Below are 24,473 nucleotides of genomic sequence, written 5' to 3'. Positions count from 1 at the left end.
TGCCATGTGGTATGATTTATTTATTTTTGCTCTTGCTAACTGTATAGAAAGCGGAGTCTGTGCTTTGCTTTCCTATATACTAAAAATAAAGACTACATGTTCAAGATCTTTTGACCTATTGAGATGAATGGCTATGTTTGGTGTACGCAACAGGAGATTTCCCCACATATGCGTTGACTATGTTCACATTGGGACTTGTTCTATTCTTCTTTCCCCTGACATCTGCTGGAGGAATCAAAGAACTTCAAACGTGGGAAGGAATCAGGGATACAAATGGCGCTGAACAGGAGCAGGACATAAGCGTTGATGGAAGTAAGTACTTTTATTAACCGACATGCAACGCGTTGCATGTCGGTTAATAAAAGTACTTACTTCCATCACCGCTGATGTCCTTCTCTTGGTCGGCGCCATTTGTATTCCTGATTCCTTCCCCCGTTTGAAGTTCTTTGATTCCTCCGTTTACATGCAGGAATCATTACTTCTTTACTAATACATACGCGATCCATTGTTGTGTACGTGGCTACACAACCCCGTACGGTAAGCGGTTTTAATCATTTCCCTTACCCTTGTACGGTGGTGCTGTTTACATTGGAGCGCCTCTGTTTCTATTTTAGATTTTCTGACATCTCCTGTCCCTGGAAAGTCCTTAGGTCTCTTTATACATTACATAGAGGTTCCACCAATGTATATGTAGTATGTATTGTCATTGGGGCAGGGTTGGACGATTCTATGTCTACTTTAGGAGCCGGCCAGAACGCAAAAATTTAGGTGCCAGCAGCAAGTTGTCTACCAGTTCTGCCTTGGGGGTTGTTGCCTTTCTTATCTCTACTCAAGTCTGTTCCTACGTGTAATTTAGGAAAACGTACAGGAGAGCGGATCTCGGGAATGTGAGACACCTGTTTCCTTCCTGTCTTTTCTTTTAATTATTGCTCTTTGTTGGGGCATGCTCGGCTGTTTATATCTTTCTTTTTGTTCCTTCCTTGTCATTTGCTTACACGCCCTGTTGAGTCTTAGTGTGACGTTTTCTGTCTATGGTCGCACAGAACGTGGGATTCCAGTACGTTACACCATATCTGGCACCTGTTTCCCTATTTTGTGTTTCTGCCGTGCACATAACATAAGACATCTGTCTTTTTCAGAGAGCCGTTCATGAGTGGATCTTCCTTCATGAAACATGGATGACAAGGCTTCTGTGGGGAAGATCAGTGTTTCCTCTGACTCAGTGTCCACCCTGAACAGTGAGGACTTTGTGCTAGTTTACAAACAAGGGGATGACATGCATTCTGCAAACAATGGCAGCGATGACGAGAAGACCGGCCTTAAGGTAAGGGGCTTTAGCTTGGGTTCTAACACCTAGGTATGTGGTGGATACATGGTGGGCTTTGCCTTGAGATCTTTCTTTCTGTCGTGTTGTAATCATTCCCATGTGTGCTCTGTTTGTGTGTCGCTATTCTTGTTGAGCCTGTTCTTTGAGCTACAAGTCAGCACTCGCCTGCACTTCTATTTGTAGTGAATATTGATAGCTCATAATGGTGGTTTACTTATTGACTATTCAGTGGGTGGAGACTGTACGTTTAAAAAAATTATGATGTTTGAATGTTTAGATTTATGCCTATAGCATTCCCCCAGTATTGAGAGCAGTGCAGTGAGCATTTACACCCCACTGGCGTTTGACAGATCTTTGGAACAGTGGGCTGTGCAAATGAAAAATTTAATTTTTCATTTTCACAGACCACTGTTCCAAAAATCTGTCAGACACCTGTAGGGCGTAAATGCTCACTGCACCCCTAATTAAATTACGTGAGGGGTGTAGTTTCCAAAATGGGGTCACATGTGGGAGGGGGGGGGGTCCATTGTTCTGGCGCTATGGGGGCTTTGTAAACACACGTGGCCTTCAATTTGGGACACATTCTCTCTCCAAAATCCCAGTGGCGCTCCTTCTCTTCTGAGCATTGTAGTTCGCCTGCAGAGCACTTTACATCCACAAATATATGTATGTTCTTACTCAGAAGAAATGGGGTTACAAATTTTGGGGGGCTTCTTTTTTCCTATTTTCCCTTGTGAAAATGAAAAATTTAGGGTAACACCAGCATTTTAGTTAAAAATAAAATTTTTTTTTTCATTTTCCCATCCAACTTTAACAAAACTTCGTCAAACACCTGTGGGGTGTTAAGGCTCACTATACCCCTTGTTACGTTCCATGAGGGGTGTAGTTTCCAAAATGGGGTCACATGTGGGTGTTCATTTTTTTGCGTTTTTGTCAGAACCGCTGTAAAATCAGCCACCCCTGTGCAAATCACCAATTTAGGCCTCAAATGTACATAGTGCGCTCTCACTCCTGAGCCTTGTTATGTGCCCGCAGAGCATTTTCTGTCCACATATGGAGAATTTCTGTACTCAGGAGAAATTACGTTACAAATTTTGGGGGTCTTTTTTTTCCTTTTACCTCTTGTGAAAATAAAAAGTATGGGGCAACCCCAGCATGTTAGTGTAAATTTTGTTTATTTCTTTTGCACTAACAGGCTGGTGTAGACCCCAACTTTTCCTTTTCATAAGGGGTAAAGGAGTAAAAGCCCCCCAAAATTTGTAACGCAATTGCTCCCGAGTACGGAAATACCCCATATGTGTCCCTAAACTGTTTCCTTGAAATAAAACAGGGCTACAAAATGAGAGAGCGCCATGCGCATTTGAGGACTAAATTTGGGATTGCGTAGGGGTGGACATAGGGGTATTCTACCCCAGTGATTTCGAGACAGGGTGACTCCAGCTGTTGCTAAACTCCCAGCATGCCTGGACAGTCAGTGGCTGTCCGGAAATGCTGAGAGTTGTTGTTTTGCAACAGCTGGAGGCTCCGTTTTGGAAACAGTGCCATACGATACGTTTTTCATTCTTATTGGGGGGGAAGGGGGGGGGGGGGACAGTGTGTGTGTGTGTATATATAGTGTTTTACCCTTTATTTTGAGGTAGTGTAGTGTAGTGCTTTAAGGGTACATTCACATGGGCGGGTTTACGATAAGTTTCCCGCTAGGAGTTTGCGCTGCGGCCGAAAATTTGCCACAGCTCGAACTTGAAGCAGGAAACTCACTGTAAACCCCAGCCCGTGTGCTGGGAGTTATACTTTTGCAACAGATGGAGGCACACTGGTTGGAAAACCTTCAGTTAGGTTCTATTACCTAACTCAGCATTTTCCAACCAGTGTGCCTCCAGCTGTTGCAAAACTACAACTCTCAGCATGTACTGATCGCCGAAGGGCATGCTGGGAGATGTAGTTATGCAACAACTGGAGGCACGCAACTACAACTCCCAGAATGGGGAGACAGCCGTTTGCTGTTCGTGCATGCTGGGAGTTGTAGTTTTGCATGATCTAGAGGGCCACAGTTTAGAGACCACTGCACAGTGATCTCCAAATGGTAGCCCTCCAAATATTTCAAAACTACAAATCCCAGCAACCCCAAACTGCTGTCTGGGCATGCTGGGAGTTGTAGTCTTGCAACATCTGGAGGGCCACAGTTTAGGGACCACTGTATAGTTGTGCTCCCACCCGTTTATTGTCGGTTCCATACTGAAAAAAAGCCAAGCAGACCCAGAGTTGGTCGAAGCACAACGGCCATGTGAACTTATCCTTAGGTGACACGTAATTAATAGAACAAATTGTATATGCATGAATGAGTAAATATTAACATGAACGTGATACAACCAGTCATGTGACTAGTGTAAACAAGTAATGATTAATTCATAAATTACAAAAATAATTGGTAACAATTAGTTCTACAAGTCCCAATACTGTGTAAGAACACAGATATAAAGCATGACACAGTAATAATAATAATACCAGATACACTAAATGGGCACCCACAAGCCTGGATGACCATCTGATGTCACTACTGAACCGACAGATGAAAATTCAGCCATATTCTGCCATGGTACATCCAGTGTGTTCTTACCTCTGCATAATTTAGGAAATGTGTAGTGCAGAATTCTGGAACAACTGGCTTCACTGGTGATCTCATGGAGCTGTACTAAACTTTACCAAAAATAGATATATCCTATGCTTCATACATTGTGCTCCAATCTGGCTAGTGTTCTGATATTGTACATTATATGGATTCATTTTGTGTAAGGGACAGACAGATATATGTTGGATTTCCAAAGGGAGATTGTTCCCAGGGTTGCTGATATTAGTTTTATGTTCCGCTGTTACCTCTATATTTTATTTGACAGATAAACTACACAAACTCCCATTGGAAGCAGTTATTTCACCGCACCATTTGTATATACAGCCTTATCACAGTGTTGCTGTAAATGTGATTTAGAAATAGTGTGCTACCAGTATAGTAAATAAGACTAGGCTTTATTTCACCTGACCAAGCTATAACGCGTTTCAAGGTATAGTCCTCTTCACCTGATCTACAGCATCTGTTGGTGTTAACGGCTCATCCTGGCTATGTGATTGCATTGAACGGTTATGATGGAAGATCAGGATCTTGTTCTAGGATGCAGCGCAGGAATCGGTTACGTGATGTATTTTGTACATGCGTATAGAATTGTTGTGTGTGCCAATCAGGTATCTGTTTAGCCAATTGTAACCCAAGATTGACTCAATAGTAACGCTTTTCTGTCACCCATAGAAAACTATTAAAAGCAACATATTTGTTACAGAGACCTTTTTCTATAAATGAAAGTCCAGTGTAGAACAAGTAATCCCCTATCCTAAGGATAGGGATTAAGTTTCAGATGGTGGTGGGTCTGACTGCTGGGGCCCCCTTTGATTTCCTGTATGGGGCCCCGGCTCACTGGCCAGAGAGCACATGCAGAGCCGGAGCGCTGCCTTCAGCAATCTCCGGCTCTGCCATAGCGCTGTATTGAGGGGGCACGCGCTCTCTGGCCAGCGAGCCGGAGCTCCAACGGTCGGACCCCTCGCGATCTGAAACGTATTCCCTATCCTTAGGATAGAGGTTAAGTTGTTCTACACTCGACTACTCCTTTAATGGAAAATAGCAGCAAATAGGAGAACACTAGTCAGAACTGATACTCAGTTTGTTTTGTAATACATCGACTTCTTGTTGTTTTCCCTGAGGTGAGCCACTTATCTCTGCCATCATAGAAGCTATGTGCCTGAACAGACATGTGGGACAGTTATGTCATGTCTATGGCCTGCTGTACACAGGAACCTCAGACTGTCTAAGCTGGTTGTGTACCGGAGTGTATTCTTCTTCTAATAGACAGTGTTCTATCTCCAGATTGTTGGGAATGGGAGCGAACAGCAACTTCAGAAGGAGCTGGAAGATGTTTTAATGGATGCGCCATGTGAAGACCAGGAGCAGCATGCAGAGGAGGGGGAGAAAGCCCTTCCCGATGATGATCTGGATGAGTCTTCAAATGAAGCCTCCACCGCGTCTTCGACCATTAACCCTTCATCTGTTGGGGTACAGAAACAAGACATGAGTCTGCCAGTGAAACCAGCACAGCAAGGTAATAGAAATAATCAATATTTGAAATGTTTTTTTTACCTCAGTGCATCTCCTTCTGAAATCAGGTGTATGAGAGTGTGCTATGGTCCCATAGACTTTTATGGGTATTCTATTAGATGCCAAACTAAGAAATAAAGAAGAATAGCCTCCACCAATAGCAATAAACCAACAATGTCAGTTTATTGTGAGCATAGCGGAGCGCGCACACTTTGTAATAGGAGCTATTGCAGAGGCCACAATAACACTTTATTGCTATTGGTGAGTACCATTCTCCTTTACTCTACTATGCCCACAATAAGCGGACTTTGAAGAGTTCCACCCAACCCAGAGATTGTAACAAACTTTAAAGGGGTTGTAACAAACTTTACAAAAAAAAAAAAAAAAAAAAGTTAGCTAGCAGGGTCATGACATAAAACCCCCCCAAAAGATTGTCTGGCAGAAGAAAGCCGAGCACACTGTCTCAGAGATACATAGACTGTCATGGTATCCCCCCACCCCCCGGCGATCAAACACTTATCCCCTATCCTAACACAGTGCACTTGCGGTGGTCTCATTCACTTCTAGTAACTATGTTAATTTCCCAAATTGTATACTTTTATTTTGCAGGGCTTAACTGGACACACACTCGACAAATACATTTTCTTAAAATATTATATGCTTGCAAAATGGACCGAATGTCATCAGCACTAGATAATGTTCTATCCATTACAGTGAATGAGCCCACCAGGAAAAAGTTGGCTTACCTTTTGCTGGTATTCTGATGTACACCCTGAACATACAATCCAATTATAATGTTAATAGGTTTAAAGGGGAACTCCGGAGGAAACAAGTAGAAAAAAAAATGTTTTCAAATCAACTGGTGCCTAAAAGATCTCTAAATTACTTCTATTAAATCTTAATCCTTCCAGTACTTATTAGCTGCTGTATTAAACTGAGAAATTTGTTAATTTATTTTCTGTCAGACAAATTGCGCTCTCTGCTGACACCTCTGTCTGTGTCAGGAACTGTCCAGATTAGAATTAAATCCCCATAGAAAACCTCTCCTGCACTGGACAGTTCCTGACACAGACAGAGGTGTCAGGAGAGAGCACTGTGGTCAGGCTGGAAAGAACTTCACAAATTTCTTTGTAGTATACAGCATCTGATAAGTACTAGAATGGATAGGATTTTTAAATAGAAGTAATTTACTAAGCTGTTTTAACTTTCTTGCACCAGTTGATTTTGGAAAAAAAAAAAAATTCCACTGGAGTTCCCCTTTAACCCCTTAAGGACTCAGCCCATTTTGGCCTTAAGGACTCAGACAATTTAATTTTTACGTTTTCATTTTTTCCTCCTCGCTTTCTAAAAATCATAACTCTTTTATATTTTCATCCACAGACTAGTATGAGGGCTTGTTTTTTGCGCGACCAGTTTTCCTTTGTAAGGACATCACTCATTATATCATAAAATGTATGGCGCAACCAAAAAACACTATTTTTGTGGGGAAATTAAAACGAAAAACGCAATGGGGGTATGGGGGCTCATTTTTTGCGCCATGATCTGTACTTTTTTTTGATACCACATTTGCATATAAAAAACTTTTAATACATTTTTTATAATTTTTTTTTAATAAAATGTATTAAAAAAAGTAGGAATTTTGGACTTTTTTTTTTTTTCCGTTCACGCCGTTCACCGTACGGGATCATTAACATTATATTTTAATAGTTCGGACATTTACACACGCGGAGATACCAAATATGTCTATAAAAAATTTTTTTTACGCTTTTTGGGGGTAAAATAGGAAAAAACGGACGTTTTACTTTTTTATTGGGGGAGGGGATTTTTCACTTTTTTTTTACTTTTACATTTTTTAACATTTTTTTTTTACACTTGAATAGTCCCCATAGGGGACTATTCATAGCAATACCATGATTGCTAATACTGATCTGTTCTATGTATTGGACATAGAACAGATCAGTATTATCGGTCATCTCCTGCTCTGATCTGCTCGATCACAGACCAGAGCAGGAGACGCCGGGAGCCGCACGGAGGAAGGAGAGGGGACCTCCGTCCGGCGTTCTGAATGATCGGATCCCCGCAGCAGCGCTTCGGGCGATCCGATCGTTCATTTAAATCGCGAACTGCCGCAGATGCCGGGATCTGTATTGATCCCGGCACCTGAGGGGTTAATGGCGGACGCCCGCGAGATCGCGGGCGTCGGCCATTGCCGGCGGGTCCCTGGCTGCGATCAGCAGCCGGGATCAGCCGCGCATGACACGGGCATCGCTCCGATGCCCGCGGTTATGCTTAGGACGTAAATGTACGTACTGGTGCGTTAAGTACCACCTCACCAGGACGTACATTTACGTCCTGCGTCCTTAAGGGGTTAAGTGTTTCAAGTATCCTGTCCCTATATAGATAACAAAAATTTTAAGCCAAAATCTAAACTCTAGACTGAAAGGGACTTTTCTGCTGAAACACTATTGTGACATCATCACAGTGGCATTCAGCCAAGGAATATAAGCCACAATATTATGACCTCACAGTGTAATTCTGTTAACAAAAAGACACACTACTGTGACATCAGCTCAATGAAATTTTCATAAGAAAAAAGAAAATATTGTGATGTCCATAATGGAATTCTTCCAAGAATAAAAAGACACTATTGGGACATTGTTGCAATGAAAATCCATAAAGCAGGAAAGGCAAAAATTATGATGACCTCATTGCAGTACAGTTCTTTCAAGAAACAAAGGCAAATACTGTTACGACTAGAGATGAGCAAAGTTACAGTGATTCGATTCGTCACGAACTTCTCGGCTCGGCAGTTGCTGACTTTAGCCTGCATAAATGAGTTCAGCTTTCAGGTGCTCTGATGGGCTGGAAAAGGTGGATACAGTCCTAGGAGACTCTCTCCTAGGACTGTATCCACCTTTCCAGCCCACCGGAGCACCTGAAAGCTGAACTCATTTATGCAGGCTAAAGTCAGCAAACGCCGAGTCGAGAAGTTCGTGACGAATCGAATCACTGTAACTTCACTCATCTCTAGTTACGACCACATGATGATAGCATTAGGCCAAGCAAAACAGACAAAAACAACAACTAAACATTGTGACATTGTCACAATTAGGGATGCACCGATATATCGGCGGCCGATACATATCGGTCGAAAATAGCTATTTCTGGGAAATGCCGAAACAACAAAAAATGTGCCGATAATGACCCACCTCCCCTGCCCGCCCACAGCACAAGTTACAAACACTGCCAGTGGCAGAGGCGTAGCGTGGGGGGTGCAGGGGGGGGCCGGGCGCAACAGCTGGGGGGCGTGCTCTCCGGGATAGGAATACAGTGGTCCCTCAACATACGATGGTAAGTCGTTCCAAACGACCCATCGTTTGTCGAATCCATCGTATGTTGAGGGATCCGTGCAATGTAAAGTATAGGAAGCTGTACTCACCTGTCTCCGCCGCTCCGGACCAGGTTCTCACCGCTCCTGATCCTGTCCCAGGGGCTCTCGATGCTGTCCCGCTGCTCCGGTGTCTTCTTCGCGATCCTCCGGCTTCTTCCGCATCTTCTGCAGGGTCCGGGCCTCGCTTTCTGGTGACGTTATTACGCTGCTGCGGCGTGCGTAGTGACATAATAACGACGCCGGAAAGCAAGGCCCGGACCCTGGAGAAGATGCGCAAGACACCGGAGGATCGCGAAGTGGATCCGGAGCAGCGGGAATAGGTGAGCGAACCTGCCAGGGATGCTTAAACTGCTATCCGACAGCAGCTTAAGCATTTTGCGCTGTCGGATAGCAGTTAATGCGATGGCCCCGACATATAAAAGCATCGTATCTCGATGCTGACATCGACATGAGAGGCCATCGTATGTCGATTTTATCATATGTCGGGGCCATCGTAGGTCGGGGGGTTACTGTACTTCTTTCTATGTGCCCGGGCCGGCTCCCATGTGTAGCTGCAGGCGGGGGCCAGCCAGCGCATATAAAACCTAATACTGTACACTAAAAACCAGGGGGCCTCCAGCTGTTGTGAAACTACAACTCCCAGCATGCCCGGACCGGCAAAGTCTGTCCGGGCATGCTGGGAGTTGTAGTTTCACAACAGCTGGAGGCCCCCTGGTTTTTAGTGTACAGTATTAGGTTTTATATGCGCTGGCTGGCCCCCGCCTGCAGCTACACACGGGAGCCGGCACGGGCACATAAAAAGTATTCCTCTCCCGGACATCCCTGTGTCCCGAAAAATCTTTTCGGGTCATAAGGATGTCCGCCGGTCACTCACCATTCCCCGGCGTCCTCCTGCGATCCTCCTTCGGTCCTTCGCTTCTCCGCCTCTATGGTTGTATGCACGGGACGTCAGTGACGTCCCGTGTGTACAACCATAGAGACGCAGTAGGACCGCAGAATCGCCGCAGGAGAACGCGCGCTGGCCGGGGCCTGGTAAGTGACCGCGTCATCTTCTTGAGTGTGCCGGTCACCGCTCCTCCGGTCCCGGCACCTACTGCTATGGTCCATAGGCCATAGCAGTAGATGTGACCCCGGGCCGGAGGAGTGGTGACCGGATCACTGTGGGGGCAGCAGTACAGACATACAGCCTCCAGTAATACACTGTATATGGCTGGAAGCTGTATGTCTGTGGGGTGGGGGGAAGCTGCCTACTATTGTGGGGGAACTGCTGACCTAATGTGGGGGAGAGCTGCCTACAAATGTGGGGGGAGCTGCCTAATATTGTGGGGGGGAGCTGCCTAAAATTGTGGGGGAACTGCCTAATATTGTGGGGGAAATGCTGACCTAATGTGGGGGAGCTGCCTACAAATGTGGGGGGAGCTGCCTAATATTGTGGGGGGGAGCTGCCTACAAATGTGGGGGGAGCTGCCTAATATTGTGGGGAGAGCTGCCTAATATTGTGGGGGGGGGGAGCTGCCTAATATTGTGGGGGAGAGCTGCCTAATATTGTGGGGGAGAGCTGCCTAATATTGTGGGGGGGAGCTGCCTAATATTGTGGGGGGGAACTGCCTAATATTGTGGGGGGAACTGCCTAATATTGTGGGGGGGAGCTGCCTACAAATGTGGGGGGAACTGCCTACAAATGTGGGGGGAGCTGCCTACAAATGTGGGGGGAGCTGCCTACAAATGTGGGGGGAACAGCCTAATATTGTGGGGGGGAGCTGCCTACAAATGTGGGGGGAGCTGCCTAATATTGTGGGGGAACTGCCTACTATTGTGGGGAACCTGCCTACTATTGTGGGGGAACTGCTGACCTAATTGGGGGGGGGAGAGCTGCCTAATATTGTGGGGTAACTGCCTACTATTGTTGGGGGGAGCTGCCTACTATTGTGGGGAACCTGCCTACTATTGTGGGAGAAATGCTGACCTAATGTGGGGGAGCTGCCTACTATTGTGGGGGAGCTGCCTATTAATGTGGGGGAACTCCCGACTTAAAGTGGGGGAGCTGGCAATCTAATGTGGGGGAATTTAATCTAATGAGCGGAGCGCTGCATTTTACCAGAAGACGGGGAGAAGTCATTTTCGGTTTCGGCCGGACATTTTTTTTTTTTATTTCGGTTTCGTTTCGGTTCTGAAATTTCCATTTCGGTGCACCTCTAGTCACAATAGACCTGTACTTTGGAGAATAGACCAACCTCCTTTTTGTAGCTAGCAACAAAGATGAACACTACTGTATAAGGCTGGGTTCACACCACATTTTTGGAAAACAGTTTCTGTATACAAAAATTTCACTTTGAAAACTGTACAGAACTGTATTGAAAACCGTATGCATTGACTCTCCATTGAAAACCGTATGCCGAAAGATGCATCAGGTTGTGTCCGTTATGCATCCTGCACGGTTTTTGTTTCCCGTACCCAAAACTGTAGCCCACCACGGTTTTTGGTCCGGGTTAAAAACTTTATTGAAATTGTGGTGAGCCACGGGGGTGTGATGTGAGGTGTACGGGCAGATGGTGTTGCCCAGGGGTAGACGGTGTTAACCCCTTAGTGTTCGTGACCCCCAGGGCTTGGTTTGCCTATGTAACCACCCGAAGGTAATCCCATTACTCCTAGGTTAGGCAGGGGTAAATAATAGTCCAAGGCCAGGTTAAGGTTAACGGTAGCTTTACTGAAGTTGAACAGGTCTAACAGTCTTTACAGGGCAGTAAGGTTCCCAGAGAGGGGACCAGTAACACAAGGGACCTCACAACTTGCTGGGACTTGCAGTAACTTGACAGACTCTAGCGCAGCCACGCTGACTATAACTGACTTGACCGAAGATAGTGATAGCAGACAATGATGACTTGACTTACTGACGTGGGGCTACAATTTAGGCTTGAGGCCTTCAGATCTGCCAGACACTCACTCTGAGATGTCTGGACTGGACTTGACCTCAGCAGAAAGAGTAAGAGCAAAAGAGAGAGATTGCAGCTCCTCCCTTCCTTATAAAGGGGGGGCTGTGCAAGGAGCCCATAGGCTAACTGCGGGTCACCTCCTCACCTGGTGCTCTCTGGGTAACAAGGTCCTTCACCCTTAGTATATAACTTATACACATTATGGGGGAACACTGCCGGTGAGCCCTGAGGACGTCAAGTTGATAGGATTGTAGGAGCATATCCCGTAGTGGGACATTCCAAAACGTATAAGTTTTTTTTTTTTTAACATGGGAGTCAATGGAAACCGTACAGAACCGTACGTGCGTACGGTTCCATCCGGTTTTCACCATACGTTTTTTGACTTTTCACAGTTTTGTTTTTCTTGGAATTTCAATCAATCAAGTGAAACTTTATTCATAATGGAGTGAAAAGTTAAAAACGTATACGTTTTTTTTTTCTAAAAAAAAACGGATGCAACCGGACATCATTAAATTAAAATTTGTACACACGTTTTGATACAGTCAGGTTTTTATGAATCCGTTTTTTTTTTTTAATCAAAAACCTGATACGGGAACTGTATTGCAAAAAAAACATGGTGTGAATCCAGCCTAACTCAGTGTTTCCCAACCAGGGTGCCTCCAGGTGTTGCAAAACTACAACTTCCAGCATGCCTGGACAGCCGAAGGCTGTCCAGGCATGCTGGGAGTTGTAGTTTTGCAACATCTGGAGGCACCCTGGTTGGAAACACTGGTCAAATTCTTCTTAGTAATAGAGGCCGTGTGACATCATCCTATTCAAGGTCTGCCCAGTAATGAGGACACACTATTGTGACTTTCTGTCACCATCACACTGCGGTTCTGCCTTGGAGAAAAAGATAAATGCTTGGCAAGGAAATGGCGAGTACCGAAAATATAAACCTTAAAACTAAAACTTTGACTGAAGGGGATGTAAAAACAAATTACATTGGGTATTTCACCATTTCCTGTTCCTTTCTATTTCTTCTCCTAATGATCCACAATACGTGTTGAAATGAGTGTTCAGGATTAGTTATTGCAAAATTGTTACGATGACTGTGGTCAAAGAAGGTGTTTATTTTTTTATTTTATTTTTTTTAACCATGAAAAATTGTTTTACAGTGACTTGCATCTTGTGAGAGTTTTTAATCTATGCCGATAACATTTGCCCTAGAAAATAGTATAAACTGCAGGGCATGTCGTTTTGGGGCCGGTATTTGGTCCTCATTTTTGTCAGTATTTTCCTTAGGAGTGGAGTGAACACAGAGAAAAAATGTAATTGAATGATCTACATTTTTTTTTCTATTTTGGACCGATACCTTATTTTGACTACAAAATATGGCGTGAACAGCTGAAAAAAAAAAAACACTGACCAAAATCAAGGAATATGCATTTCTGTCAGATGTCTTTATTGCTTTTGGTCAGTTTTGTTCAGATGCCTGTGTGAGCTGCTCTTCATATATGCATTCCAAACTTTCCTGCCTACAATTCACTCCCTTGCCCCTAACCCCCCCCCCCCTTCCCCCCGCTCTGGTCTTTAATCCTTAGAGATGAGAGGGAAAGTGGGAAAAATCCTCAGAAATACATATAGCTCTCTAATTTTGCACCTAAAAATCCATATGATGGCTTTTTTTTTTTTGCACCACCAATTCTACTTTGTAATGACCTCATTGTACCCAAAAATCTGCGACAAAACGGGCAAAAAAAATCATTGTGCGACAAAATTGAAGAAAAAATTACACTTTGTAACTTTTGGTGGCAGTTCATGTTTTCTCTGTAAAAATGACACCTTCTCTTTATTCTATAGGGCCATACGACTAAAATGATACCCTACTTATATAGGTTAGATTTTGTCGTATATCTGGAAAAAAAAATCAGAACCACATGTACGAAAATGTATACGTTAAAAATTGTCCTCATCGGACCCCTATAACTTTGTTTTTCATGTACAGAGCGGTATGAGGGCTAATTTTTTGCACCGTGATCTGAAGTTTTTATCGGTATCATTTTGATTTAAAAAGTGACCAAAAATACGCTATTTTGGACTTGGGAATTTTTTTGCGCATACGCCATTGACCGTGCAGTTTAATTAACAATATATTTTTATAGTTCGGACATTTACGCATACAACAAATGTTTATTTTGTAAACAGGGAAAAGGGGGGGGGGGGGGGTGATTCAAACTTTTATTAGGGAAGGGGTTAAATCACATTTATTAACTCTTTCTTACACTTTTTCTTTTTTTTTGCAATGTTATAGCCCCCATAAGGGGCTATAACATGCATTACACTGATTGCAGGCACTGTTCAATGCATTGCCATAGCATAGCATTGATCAGTTTTCTCTACGCTTGATTGCTCAAGCCTGGATCTCAGGCTTGGAGCAATCAAACGCCGACCGGACAACATGGAGCCAGGTAGGGAGCCTCCCGCTGTCCTCTAAGCTGTCTGGGACGCCGCGATTTCACTGCGGCGGTCCCGAACAGCTCTGCTGAGCTAGCCAACATGGATTTCTCCCGTTTTAGACGACGCAATCGGCAATGTCCGGTATTAGCCGAGGGTCCCAGTTGCTGATAGCAACCAGGACCCCGAAGATACGAAGTACACTCAGCTTCTGAACGCACTACACAGATTGGGAGCCGGCCACGGACGTAAATATACGTCTGTGGTCATTAAGGGGTTAACGGGGTACTCCAGTGGAAAACTTTTATTTTTTTTAAATCAACTGGTGCCAGAAAGTTAAACAGATTTGTAAATTACTTCTATTAAAACATCTTTATTCTTCCAGTACTTATCAGCGGCTGTATACTACAGAGGAAATTCTTTTCTTTTTGGATTTCTTTTTTGTCACGACCACAGTGCTCTCTGCTGACACCTCTGTCCTTGTAAGAAACTGCCTCATAGCAAACATATGCTGCTCTTGACAGTTTCTAAAAGTAACAGAGGTGTCAGCAGAGAGCACTGTGATCGTGACAGAAAAGCATTCCAAAAAGAAAATAATTTCCTCTGTAGTGTACAGCCGCTAATAAGTACTGGAAGGATTAAGAATTTTTAATAGAAGTAATTTACAAATCTTTTTAACTTTCTGGCACCAGTTTCTTAAAAAAAAAAAAAAAAACACCAGAGTACCCCCTTAAACACTTAAGACTTCACCTTGGACTCTGCTGGTGCTGAACAGTAGACATCAGTAATGTCCATAGCCGGGAGGTGAACGGAGTAGACTGGCAGACCCATGACTGTAATTTATGAGTCTGTCCCCAACTCTACACCATAAAATGCACCACGTGTGTTATTTTTGTTATGCATAACAAGCAAATCTCAGACTGAAAACTGGAGATTCAAGCAATAACAATATATTAGAGATAAATAGGACAATTTTATAGTGTTACAGAAGGCACCTAGGTATTGGTAATAAAAGTTGGCAACCCTTTTTGTAATTGAGTAATGTAAATTCTGGTTTCTGTTGACTTTTCAGAAAGCGGTGATGGGTCCGATCTGTACTCTCCTGTTCCTGATGAAGACAGCGTGGTGTTCAGTAAGTTGACCTACCTGGGCTGTGCGTCTGTGAACGCTCCTCGGAGTGAAGTGGAAGCTCTCAGAATGATCTCTATCCTACGCGGGCAATGTCCGAATGCACTGGATGTTACACTGTCTGTACCTAATGTGTCTGAAGGGACAGTCAGGTATGAGCTGTTTTTACCCAATGTACATTAAGTGCCACTCCATGAACCTAACTGCATGAACTGATGTATTTGATCTCTTTATCCCTGTAAACAGACTTCTTGACCCACAAACAAACACTGAGATAGCAAAATATCCAATATACAAGATTCTGTTCTGTGTCAGAGGCCATGACGGGACTGCAGAGAGTGACTGCTTTGCCTTCACTGAGAGTCATTACAATGCTGAGCTCTTCAGGATACATGTCTTCCGCTGTGAGATCCAGGAGGCGGTAAGATTTCATCTGTGCTGTTTTTCTTATAGGTCAGTTTTATAAGATGTAAATTCCTTCACTAAGTTTGCCTCACTAAGCAAAAAACTATTACTGTGTTAGGTCTAGTGCAGAACCTGAAGCAGGGACTATGTGTTTTTAATAACATCGTATCTTGCACCACACACAATTAGGCCTTAAAGGAGTACTCCGCCCAAAGGATAGGGGATAAGATGTCTGATCGCTGGGGACCCCCGCGATCTCCCTGTTGCACCTGACCTTCGTTTAGAGCGTCGGATGCAGTGCTGGAGGCTCGTGAAGTCACGGCCAGGCCCCCTCAATGCAAGTCTATGGGAGGGGATGTGACAGCCGTCACGCCCCCTCCCATAGACTTGCATTGAGGGGGTATGGCCATGACATCACGAGTGCGGTGTGATCGTGATGTCATGAGCCTCCGCCCCTTATCGTCTGTCATCCGGCACAGAGCGAGGTTCGTGTATAATAGTTTTATATGATTTGTTCCTATAAAGTATATTATCACATTCATACCCAATTTCCTCCTGTGCATATATGACAGGCGTTTACACACTTCTTATGCAGTATATAAACCATGATTACGGTTTATAACTTTTATAATTACTTGTGTGATCTTTTTATTAGGTGAGTCGGATACTCTACAGTTTTGCGACAGCATTCCGGCGTTCATTAAAGCAGACGCCTCTCATTGCTTCCATCCCTCCTCAGACCCCTGATAGCGACATCTTCACTTTTTCTGTGTCACTTGAGATTAAGGAGGATGATGGGAAGGGCTATTTCAGGTAGGTTCTTAAGTGTGTGTGTCATAGTACCTTTTTGTTTTATGTGCTCTAAATAAATTATCCACAGCAATGTTAAAGGGGATATCCAAAGGCATTGAGTGTTAGGCACTTACTAATATAGTTGTATATTGAAAGCTTTATGGATCCTCCATTTCACTATACAGTCACATGATACCAAATGCTGGGCTTTTTAAATTTGCACATTAACGTGTCAACAAAGCTGCACGTGACCGAGGGTTTTATCTTTCTCCTGGTTGTGCTTACATGCCACCTATCACATGACCACACAGCTTTTTATTTGTATTTTTTATTTTTTAAATTAAAAGTGCCATATTCTCTTCCTCATGTGATCAGCCTCAGCTCTCTCAGTATTTACAGATGTAAGTGGTTGGTGGGGATAGATGAATGGAGGGAAAAATTGTGAATGCTGGTTTTTCCAGTTTTAAAAAAAATAAATAAAAAAATTAACCCTTTAAGGACCTAGGGCGTTTGGATACTCCCTGGCTTCCTGGTACTTAAGGAATCTATATGGCTGTGGAAATTTCGGTCTACGCCGCACGCTGGACGGGGAACAGACCGGGGTGACTGCTGATATCTATCAGCAGGCACCCCCCCGTGCAAATGCCCAGGGGGTCAGACCCCCCATGTCGGCGATCGACGCAAATCGCCGGTGAATTCACACCAGCGATTTGCGACGATTCCGGGTCATTACGTGTCTATGGTGACCCGGCATATGAGGGGGATCGCGGTTGTCCAAGACACCCCCGATCATCCTGAAGGGATAGGAGTGAGGTGGCAGGGGTGCCATCCCTCCTATCCCTGCTATTGGTCGTCAAGGAGCGACGACCAATAGCGGATCCGGGGCGGGGTTAACTTTCGGTTTCCACGTTCTGCCCACCCACAATAGGCGGGGGTAGAATGGGGAAACCGAAGGGAACGGCGGCAGAAGATCCACTTGCCATCTGGAGGCTGCGGGCGACGGTGATCGGCGGGTGGCAATGTCGTGTGGCTGGCTCACTGGATCCTACGGAAGTCGGTTAGTTACCTAGCAACATCTGGAGGTCTACAGTTTGAGACCACTATACAGTGGTCTCTAAACTGTAGCCCTCCAGATGTTGCAAAACTACAACTCCCAGCATTCCCAGACAGCTGTTTGCTGTGTGTGCATTCTGGGATTTGTAGTTTTGCAACAGCTGGAGGGTTGCCGTTTGGAGATCACTTTGCAGTGATCTCTAAACGGTGTCCCTCTAGATCTTGCAAAACTACAACTCCCAGCATGCCCACACAGCAGTTTGCTGTCTGGGCATGCTGGGATTTGTAGTTTTGCAAGATTTAGAGAGGTACAGTTTGGAGATCACTGTGCAGTGGTCTCTAAACTGTAGCCCTCTAGATCTTGCAAAACTACAACTCTCATCATGCCCACACAGCAGTTTGCTGTCTGGGCAAGCTGGGATTTATAGTTTTGCAACATCTGGAAGGCCACAGTTTGGAGATCACTGTGCGGTGGTCTCTAAACCGTGGCCCTCTAAATCTTGCAAAACTACAACTCCCAGAATGCATGAACAGCCAACAGTTGTCTCTGAATGCTGGGAGTTGTAGTTGCCTACCTCAAGCTGTTGCATGTCTACATCTCCCAGCATGCCCTTTGGCGATCAGTACATGCTGGGACTTGTAGTTTTGCAACAGCTGGAGGCACACTGCTTAGAAAATACTGAGTTAGGTAACAGAACATAACTGAAGGTTTTCCACCTAGTGTGCCTCCAGCTGTTGCAAAAGTACAACTCCCAGCATGCACGGTCTGTCTGAGTTATAGTTTTGCAACAGCTGGAGGTTTGACCCCACCCCCATATATGTGAATGTACAGGGTACATTCACATGGGCAGGTTTACATTGAGTTTCCTGCTTCAAGTTTGAGCTGCAGCAAATTTTCCGCCGCAGCTCAAACTCCTAGCGGGAAACTCACTGTGAACCCACGACCGTATGAATGTACCCTAAAAACACTACACTAACAAAAAATAAAGGGTAAAACATTACATATACACACACACGTACACTTCCCCCCCAATAAAAATGAAAAACATATCGTACAGCAGTGTTTCCAAAACGGAGCCACAAGCTGTTGCAAAACAACAACTCCCAGCATTTCCGGACAGCCATTGACTGTCCAGGCATGCAGGGAGTTTAGCAACAGCTGGAAGCACCCTGTTTGGGAATCATTGGCATAGAATACCCCTATGTCCACCCCTATGCAAATCCCTAATTTAGGTCTCAAATGCGCATGGTGCTCTCTCACTTCGGAGCCCTGTCATATTTCAAGTAAACAGTTTAGGGCCACATATGGGGTATTTCCGTACTCGGGAGCAATTGCTCTACAAATTTTGGGGGGCTCTTTCTCTTTTTACCCTATGTGAAAAGGAAAAGTTGGGGTATACACCAGCCCGTTATATAACAAAAAAATAAAAATGTTTACACTAACATGCTGGTGTTGCCCCATACTTTTCATTTTCACTAGAGGTAAAAGGAAAAAAAGACCCCCAAATTTGTAACGCAATTTCTTTTGAGTTCAGAAATACCCCATATGTGAGCGTAAAATGCTCTGCGGGTGCATTGGTATAGTGAGCCTTAACACCCCAAAGGTGTTTGACGGATTTCCGTTAAATTTGGATGGGAAAATGAAAAAAAAAGGTTTACAAAAATTCACTAAAATGCTGGTGTTACCCTAAATTTTTCATTTTCACAAGGGAAAATAGGAAAAAAAATGCATTTTTGTGGAATTTTTTATTTTTATTTACACATCCGACTTTGACGAAAAGTCGTCAAACATCTGTGGAGTGTTAAGGCTCACTGTACCCCTTTTTTACATTCCTTGAGGGGTGTAGTTTCCAAAATGGTATGCCATGTGTTTTTTTTTTTTTCTGTTCTGGCATCATAGGCTTCTTAAATGCGACATGCCCTCAAAAAACCATTTTCAGCAAAATTCACTCTCCAAAATCCCATTGTAGCTCCTTCCCCTCTGAGCCCTCTTGTGCACCCACGGAGCACTTTACATCCACATATGAGGTATTTCCTTACTCGAGAGAAATGGGGTTACAAATTTTCGGGGGCTTTTTCTCCTTTTACCCCTTGTAAAAATTCAAAAACTGGGTCTACAGGAACATGCGAGTGTAAAAAAAGGAAGATTTTGAATTTCTCCTTCACTTTGCTGCTATTCCTGTGAAACGCCTAAAGGGTTAACAAACTTTCTGAATATCATTTTGAATACTTTGAGGGGTACAGTTTTTATAATGGGGTAATTTATGGGGTATTTCTAACATGAAAGCCCCCTCAAATCAACTTCAAAGTGAACTGGTTTGGAAATTGGAAAACTGCTGCTGAACTTTGAAGCCCTCTAATGTCTTCCAAAAAAAAAGAAAAATGTCAACTTTATGATGCCAGCATAAAGTAGACATATTGTTTTATGTGAATCAATATAAAAATGTTTTGGAATATCCATTTTCCGTACAAGCAGAGAGTTTCAAAGTTAGAAAAAATGCTAAATTTTTATGAAATTTGGGGATTTTTCACCAAGAAAGGATGCAAGTAACGACAAAAATTTACCACTGTGTTAAAGTAGAATATGTCACGAAAATACAATCTCAGAATCAGAATGAAAGATAAAAGCATCCCAGAGTTATTAATATCTAAAGTGACATTGGTCAGAATTGCAAAAAAGGGCTGCATCCTTAAGGTGAAAATGAGCCTCGTCCTTAAGGGGTTAAAATAAAAGCTGGGGCAAAAATCAAAGAAGTATTGTGAGACCACCATGAGACACAGGTGTAGACGTATTATGAACTACACTAACTTTACAGCCCCTGCAGCATAGTCAGATAAAAAAATAAAGTCCCGGAATACCCCTTTTAAGTCCAACCTTAAAACACTCAGCTCTGCATCAATTTTTTGTAGCAATTTTTTGGGGTGGGCTTTTGGACAACTCTTTAACCCCTTAAGGACGCAGGACGTAAATGTACGTCCTGGTGCGGTGGTACTTAACGCACCAGGACGTACATTTACGTCCTAAGCATAACCGCGGGCATCGGAGCGATGCCAGTGTCATGCGCGGCTGATCCCGGCTGCTGATCGCAGCCAGGGACCCGCCGGCAATGGCCGACGCCCGCGATCTCGCGGGCGTCCGCCATTAACCCCTCAGGTGCCGGGATCAATACAGATCCCGGCATCTGCGGCAGTGCGCGATTTGAATGAATGATCGGATCGCCCGCAGCGCTGCTGCGGGGATCCGATCATTCATAACGCCACACGGAGGTCCCCTCTCCTTCCTCCGTGCGGCTCCCGGCGTCTCCTGCTCTGGTCTGTGATCGAGCAGACCAGAGCAGAAGATGACCGAAAACACTGATCTGTTCTATGTCCTATACATAGAACAGATCAGTATTAGCAATCATGGTATTGCTATGAATAGTCCCCTATGGGGACTATTCAAGTGTAAAAAAAAATGTAAAAGTAAAAGTAAAAAAAAAGTGAAAAATCCCCTCCCCCAATAAAAAAGTAAAACGTCCGTTTTTTCCTATTTTACCCCCAAAAAGCGTAAAAACATTTTTTTATAGACATATTTGGTATCGCCGCGTGCGTAAATGTCCGAACTATTAAAATAAAATGTTAATGATCCCGTACGGTTAACGGCGTGAACGAAAAAAAAAATAAAAAGTCCAAAATTCCTACTTTTTTAATACATTTTATTAAAAAAAAAATTATAAAAAATGTATTGTTTTTTATATGCAAATGTGGTATCAAAAAAAAGTACAGATCATGGCGCAAAAAATGAGCCCCCATACCGCCGCTTATACGGAAAAATAAAAAAGTTAGGGGTCATCAAAATAAAGGGATTATAAACGTACTAATTTGGTTAAAAAGTTTGTGATTTTTTTTAAGCGCAACAATAATATAAAAGTATGTAATAATGGGTATAATTTTAATCGTATTGACCCTCAGAATAAAGAACACACGTCATTTTTACCATAAATTGTACGGCGTGAAAACGAAACCTTCCAAAATTAGCAAAATTGCGTTTTTCGTTTTAATTTCCCCACAAAAATAGTGTTTTTTGGTTGCGCCATACATTTTATGATATAATGAGTGATGTCATTACAAAGGACAACTGGTCGCGCAAAAAACAAGCCCTCATACTAGTCTGTGGATGAAAATATAAAAGAGTTATGATTTTTAGAAGGCGAGAAGGAAAAAATGAAAACGTAAAAATTTAATTGTCTGAGTCCTTAAGGCCAAAATGGGCTGAGTCCTTAAGGGATTAAAGGGGTACTCCATTGTAAACATCTTATCCCCTATCCAAAGGATAGGGGATAAGATGTTAGATCGCGAGGGTCACTAGCGGCAGAACCCCCGCGATCTAACTCTCGGTTGCGACACCCCTGTCATTCAGTGCACGAAGCAAACTCCGCTCTGTGCCTGATGACTGGCGAGGTCGGCCGCCATGCCCCCTCCATTCATGTCTATGGGAGGAGACGTGACGGCTATGTACTTGCCCTCACACCCCCTCTCATAGACATATATGGAGGGGGCGTGGCGTGACGTCACGAAAGCAGAAGCTGCAAGCTCTGAAATCACGGGGGTACCCAGCGGCAGGACACCCGCAGTCTAACATCTTATAAGATGTTTATAGTGAAGTACGCCTTTAATGATGGTTTCCTTCCGTACTGTTGTAATGGTGGTTAGTTCATTGTTTTTTTTTGTGTTTTCTTACATTTTTTATTTATATATAGATAGACAAATCAGGGGTGTGGAAATTTTAAAACAGGGGTGTGAAAAAAAATTAATAAATAAATACTTGTCCAAGGGACTAAAACGAGAGCACAATCTACTTGTCTCTCATGACAATCCACTTGTCCTGGCCAATTTTCATATTTTCCTTTTTTTTTCCTCCTCACCATAGTATAGTCATTACTTTTTCATTTTTCCATCTACAGTCCCATATGAGGGCTTGTTTTTTGCGGGACCCATTTTATTTTGTAATGACATCTTTTATTTTTCCATAACATATACTCCGAAAGAAGAAAAAAAAAATAATTGGTGAGGTAAAATAAAAAAAATGATAATTTAGCAAAATTATTGGTTTTCTTTTTTACGCCATTTACCTTGTGGTCAAACTAACTTTTTTTTATCCTTTAGGTTGCCCTGATTAAAGTAATACCAAATTTGTTTAGTTTCCATCAGGTTTTACTAATTTAAATTTTTTTTTTTAATACTTTTTAGAGTGTTTTTTTTTTTTTATTGCCATTTTCTGACCCCTGTAACTTTTTTATTTTTTCATATACCAGGCTGTATGAGGCTCATCTTTTGTGCTGTAATCTGTTGTTTGGATCGGTACCATTTTGGTATTGATCTGATTCGTTAATCGCTTTTTACTTTTATTTTTGCTTATGTTCTTAAAAAATGCAATGCTAGGGTTTTTTTTTTTTTTTACATTTACGTCATTTACTGTACGGGATATAAAATGTTATATTTTAATAGTTTAGACAATTAAGCGCGTCAATGCCAAATATGTTTATGATTATTATGTTTACTGTATTTTTTTTTAATATAGGAAAAGGGGGTGATTTGAACTTTTTAATATATAAAAAGGGTTAATGTGTCTTCTAAACTTTTATTTAACTTTTTTTTTTTTTTTTTTTTCAATACACCTCATTAGTCCCTTAGGGGACTTTTAGGAGGAATCATTAGATTCCTCATACAGATCAATGCAGTTCTATTGAACACCATTGATCTGTGTGCTCAGCGCTCCATTGATAAAGTCTGGTGCAGCTAGGCTCTATCAATGTCCGAGCCATGGTCCCTAGGAAAGCAGAGGTAAGCCCTCCTGCTACCTCTACAGCGGATCTCCCCACCGCGATAGCAATGCGGGGGGCCATCCATCCCACTAGACCGCCAGGGGTTATTTACATGTCCCTTAAGATGTTGCTGTCAGCTTTGACAGCGGTGATCTAAAAGGTTAAAGGGGTTGTCCAGGAATCGAAAAACAGACCTATTTTGTTTAAAGGACCACTCCCTATCTGTCTCCAGTTTGGGTGTGCTTCTGCAGCTCAGTTCCATTGAAGAGAATGGAGCAAAGTTGTAATACCACACCCAAAGTGGAAACAGAAAGGGAGCGTTCTTTGAAAGAAAACAGGTCTTGGGCGTGGCCTGGATGCCGGTGCGAGCGGCCGCATAGAGTGAGGGCTCCCACTTCCCCTACTAAAAGTACCCTGTATACTTACCCTGCCTGGCCAGTATTGGCTTCGCTAGGGTCCCTGGTGCTGTGCAGTCCTCCGGTGGTGGCCTGGGTGAGAACCGGTGTCTGTAGACAGTGCGGGTGGCTTCTGGCACTTTGGTCCTGGTGGTGGGGAGGCTAGTGTCCGGCTGCTGCAGACTGGCGGACCGGTCCCCAGGTCTCTGGCTGCTTGAGGCGCGGTGTGAGGAGGTTCTTCCCGGCTATAGTGGAGTCCTGGGCGACCTGCATTGAAAGTCCCTGGTCCGGCGCCATTGAAGGCCTTCGTAGGCGGGCTTTCTCCTTTTCTTGGTGGCTGTGGCAACTTCCGCGGCTGGCGGGAGTACACTGGTGAGGGAAGGAGCGGACATATTGTGGGGCCTCTGCCATCTTCTGTGAGTGCTTTCTGGCCTGCCCCCTGAAAAGAATTAGGCACCCCGGTGTGATTAAGGGACTGTCTTGGCTGCTGTGGTGTTCTTCATACCCTGCGCTCCATTTGGTCTCCCATCCCTGCTGCTTGCTGAGGATTACAGTGCACACTGTGGTGCCCCCCTCAGGAGGTCTCTTCTGCTGTATCGATTGCTGAGCTACCTGCATCCCTGCCTTCTCTCTGTGAGTACCCTTGTGGATTGCATCTGAGCTTGCTG

General features: G+C 43.7%; 1 protein-coding gene across 2 annotated transcripts in view; it reads left to right on the top strand.

Annotated features, from left to right (window-relative positions):
* Positions 1 to 24,473, top strand: part of RABGAP1 (RAB GTPase activating protein 1) — a 198,227-nt gene that overhangs the window by 16,568 nt on the left and 157,186 nt on the right. For both annotated transcript variants that reach the window (XM_056540844.1, XM_056540845.1), the window contains exons 2-6: positions 1,140 to 1,324; positions 5,241 to 5,472; positions 15,301 to 15,508; positions 15,603 to 15,777; positions 16,417 to 16,574. In XM_056540844.1, coding sequence (XP_056396819.1) covers positions 1,175 to 1,324; positions 5,241 to 5,472; positions 15,301 to 15,508; positions 15,603 to 15,777; positions 16,417 to 16,574 — 923 coding nt within the window. In that variant the 5' untranslated portion in view covers positions 1,140 to 1,174. The remainder of the gene's footprint in view (positions 1 to 1,139; positions 1,325 to 5,240; positions 5,473 to 15,300; positions 15,509 to 15,602; positions 15,778 to 16,416; positions 16,575 to 24,473) is intronic.

This window comes from Hyla sarda, chromosome 9, assembly GCF_029499605.1.
Source record: "Hyla sarda isolate aHylSar1 chromosome 9, aHylSar1.hap1, whole genome shotgun sequence".
Classification (NCBI taxonomy): Eukaryota; Metazoa; Chordata; class Amphibia; order Anura; family Hylidae; genus Hyla; species Hyla sarda.
The sequence above is the reverse complement of the archived record's forward strand: the minus strand, read 5'-3'. Positions and strand labels throughout refer to the sequence as shown.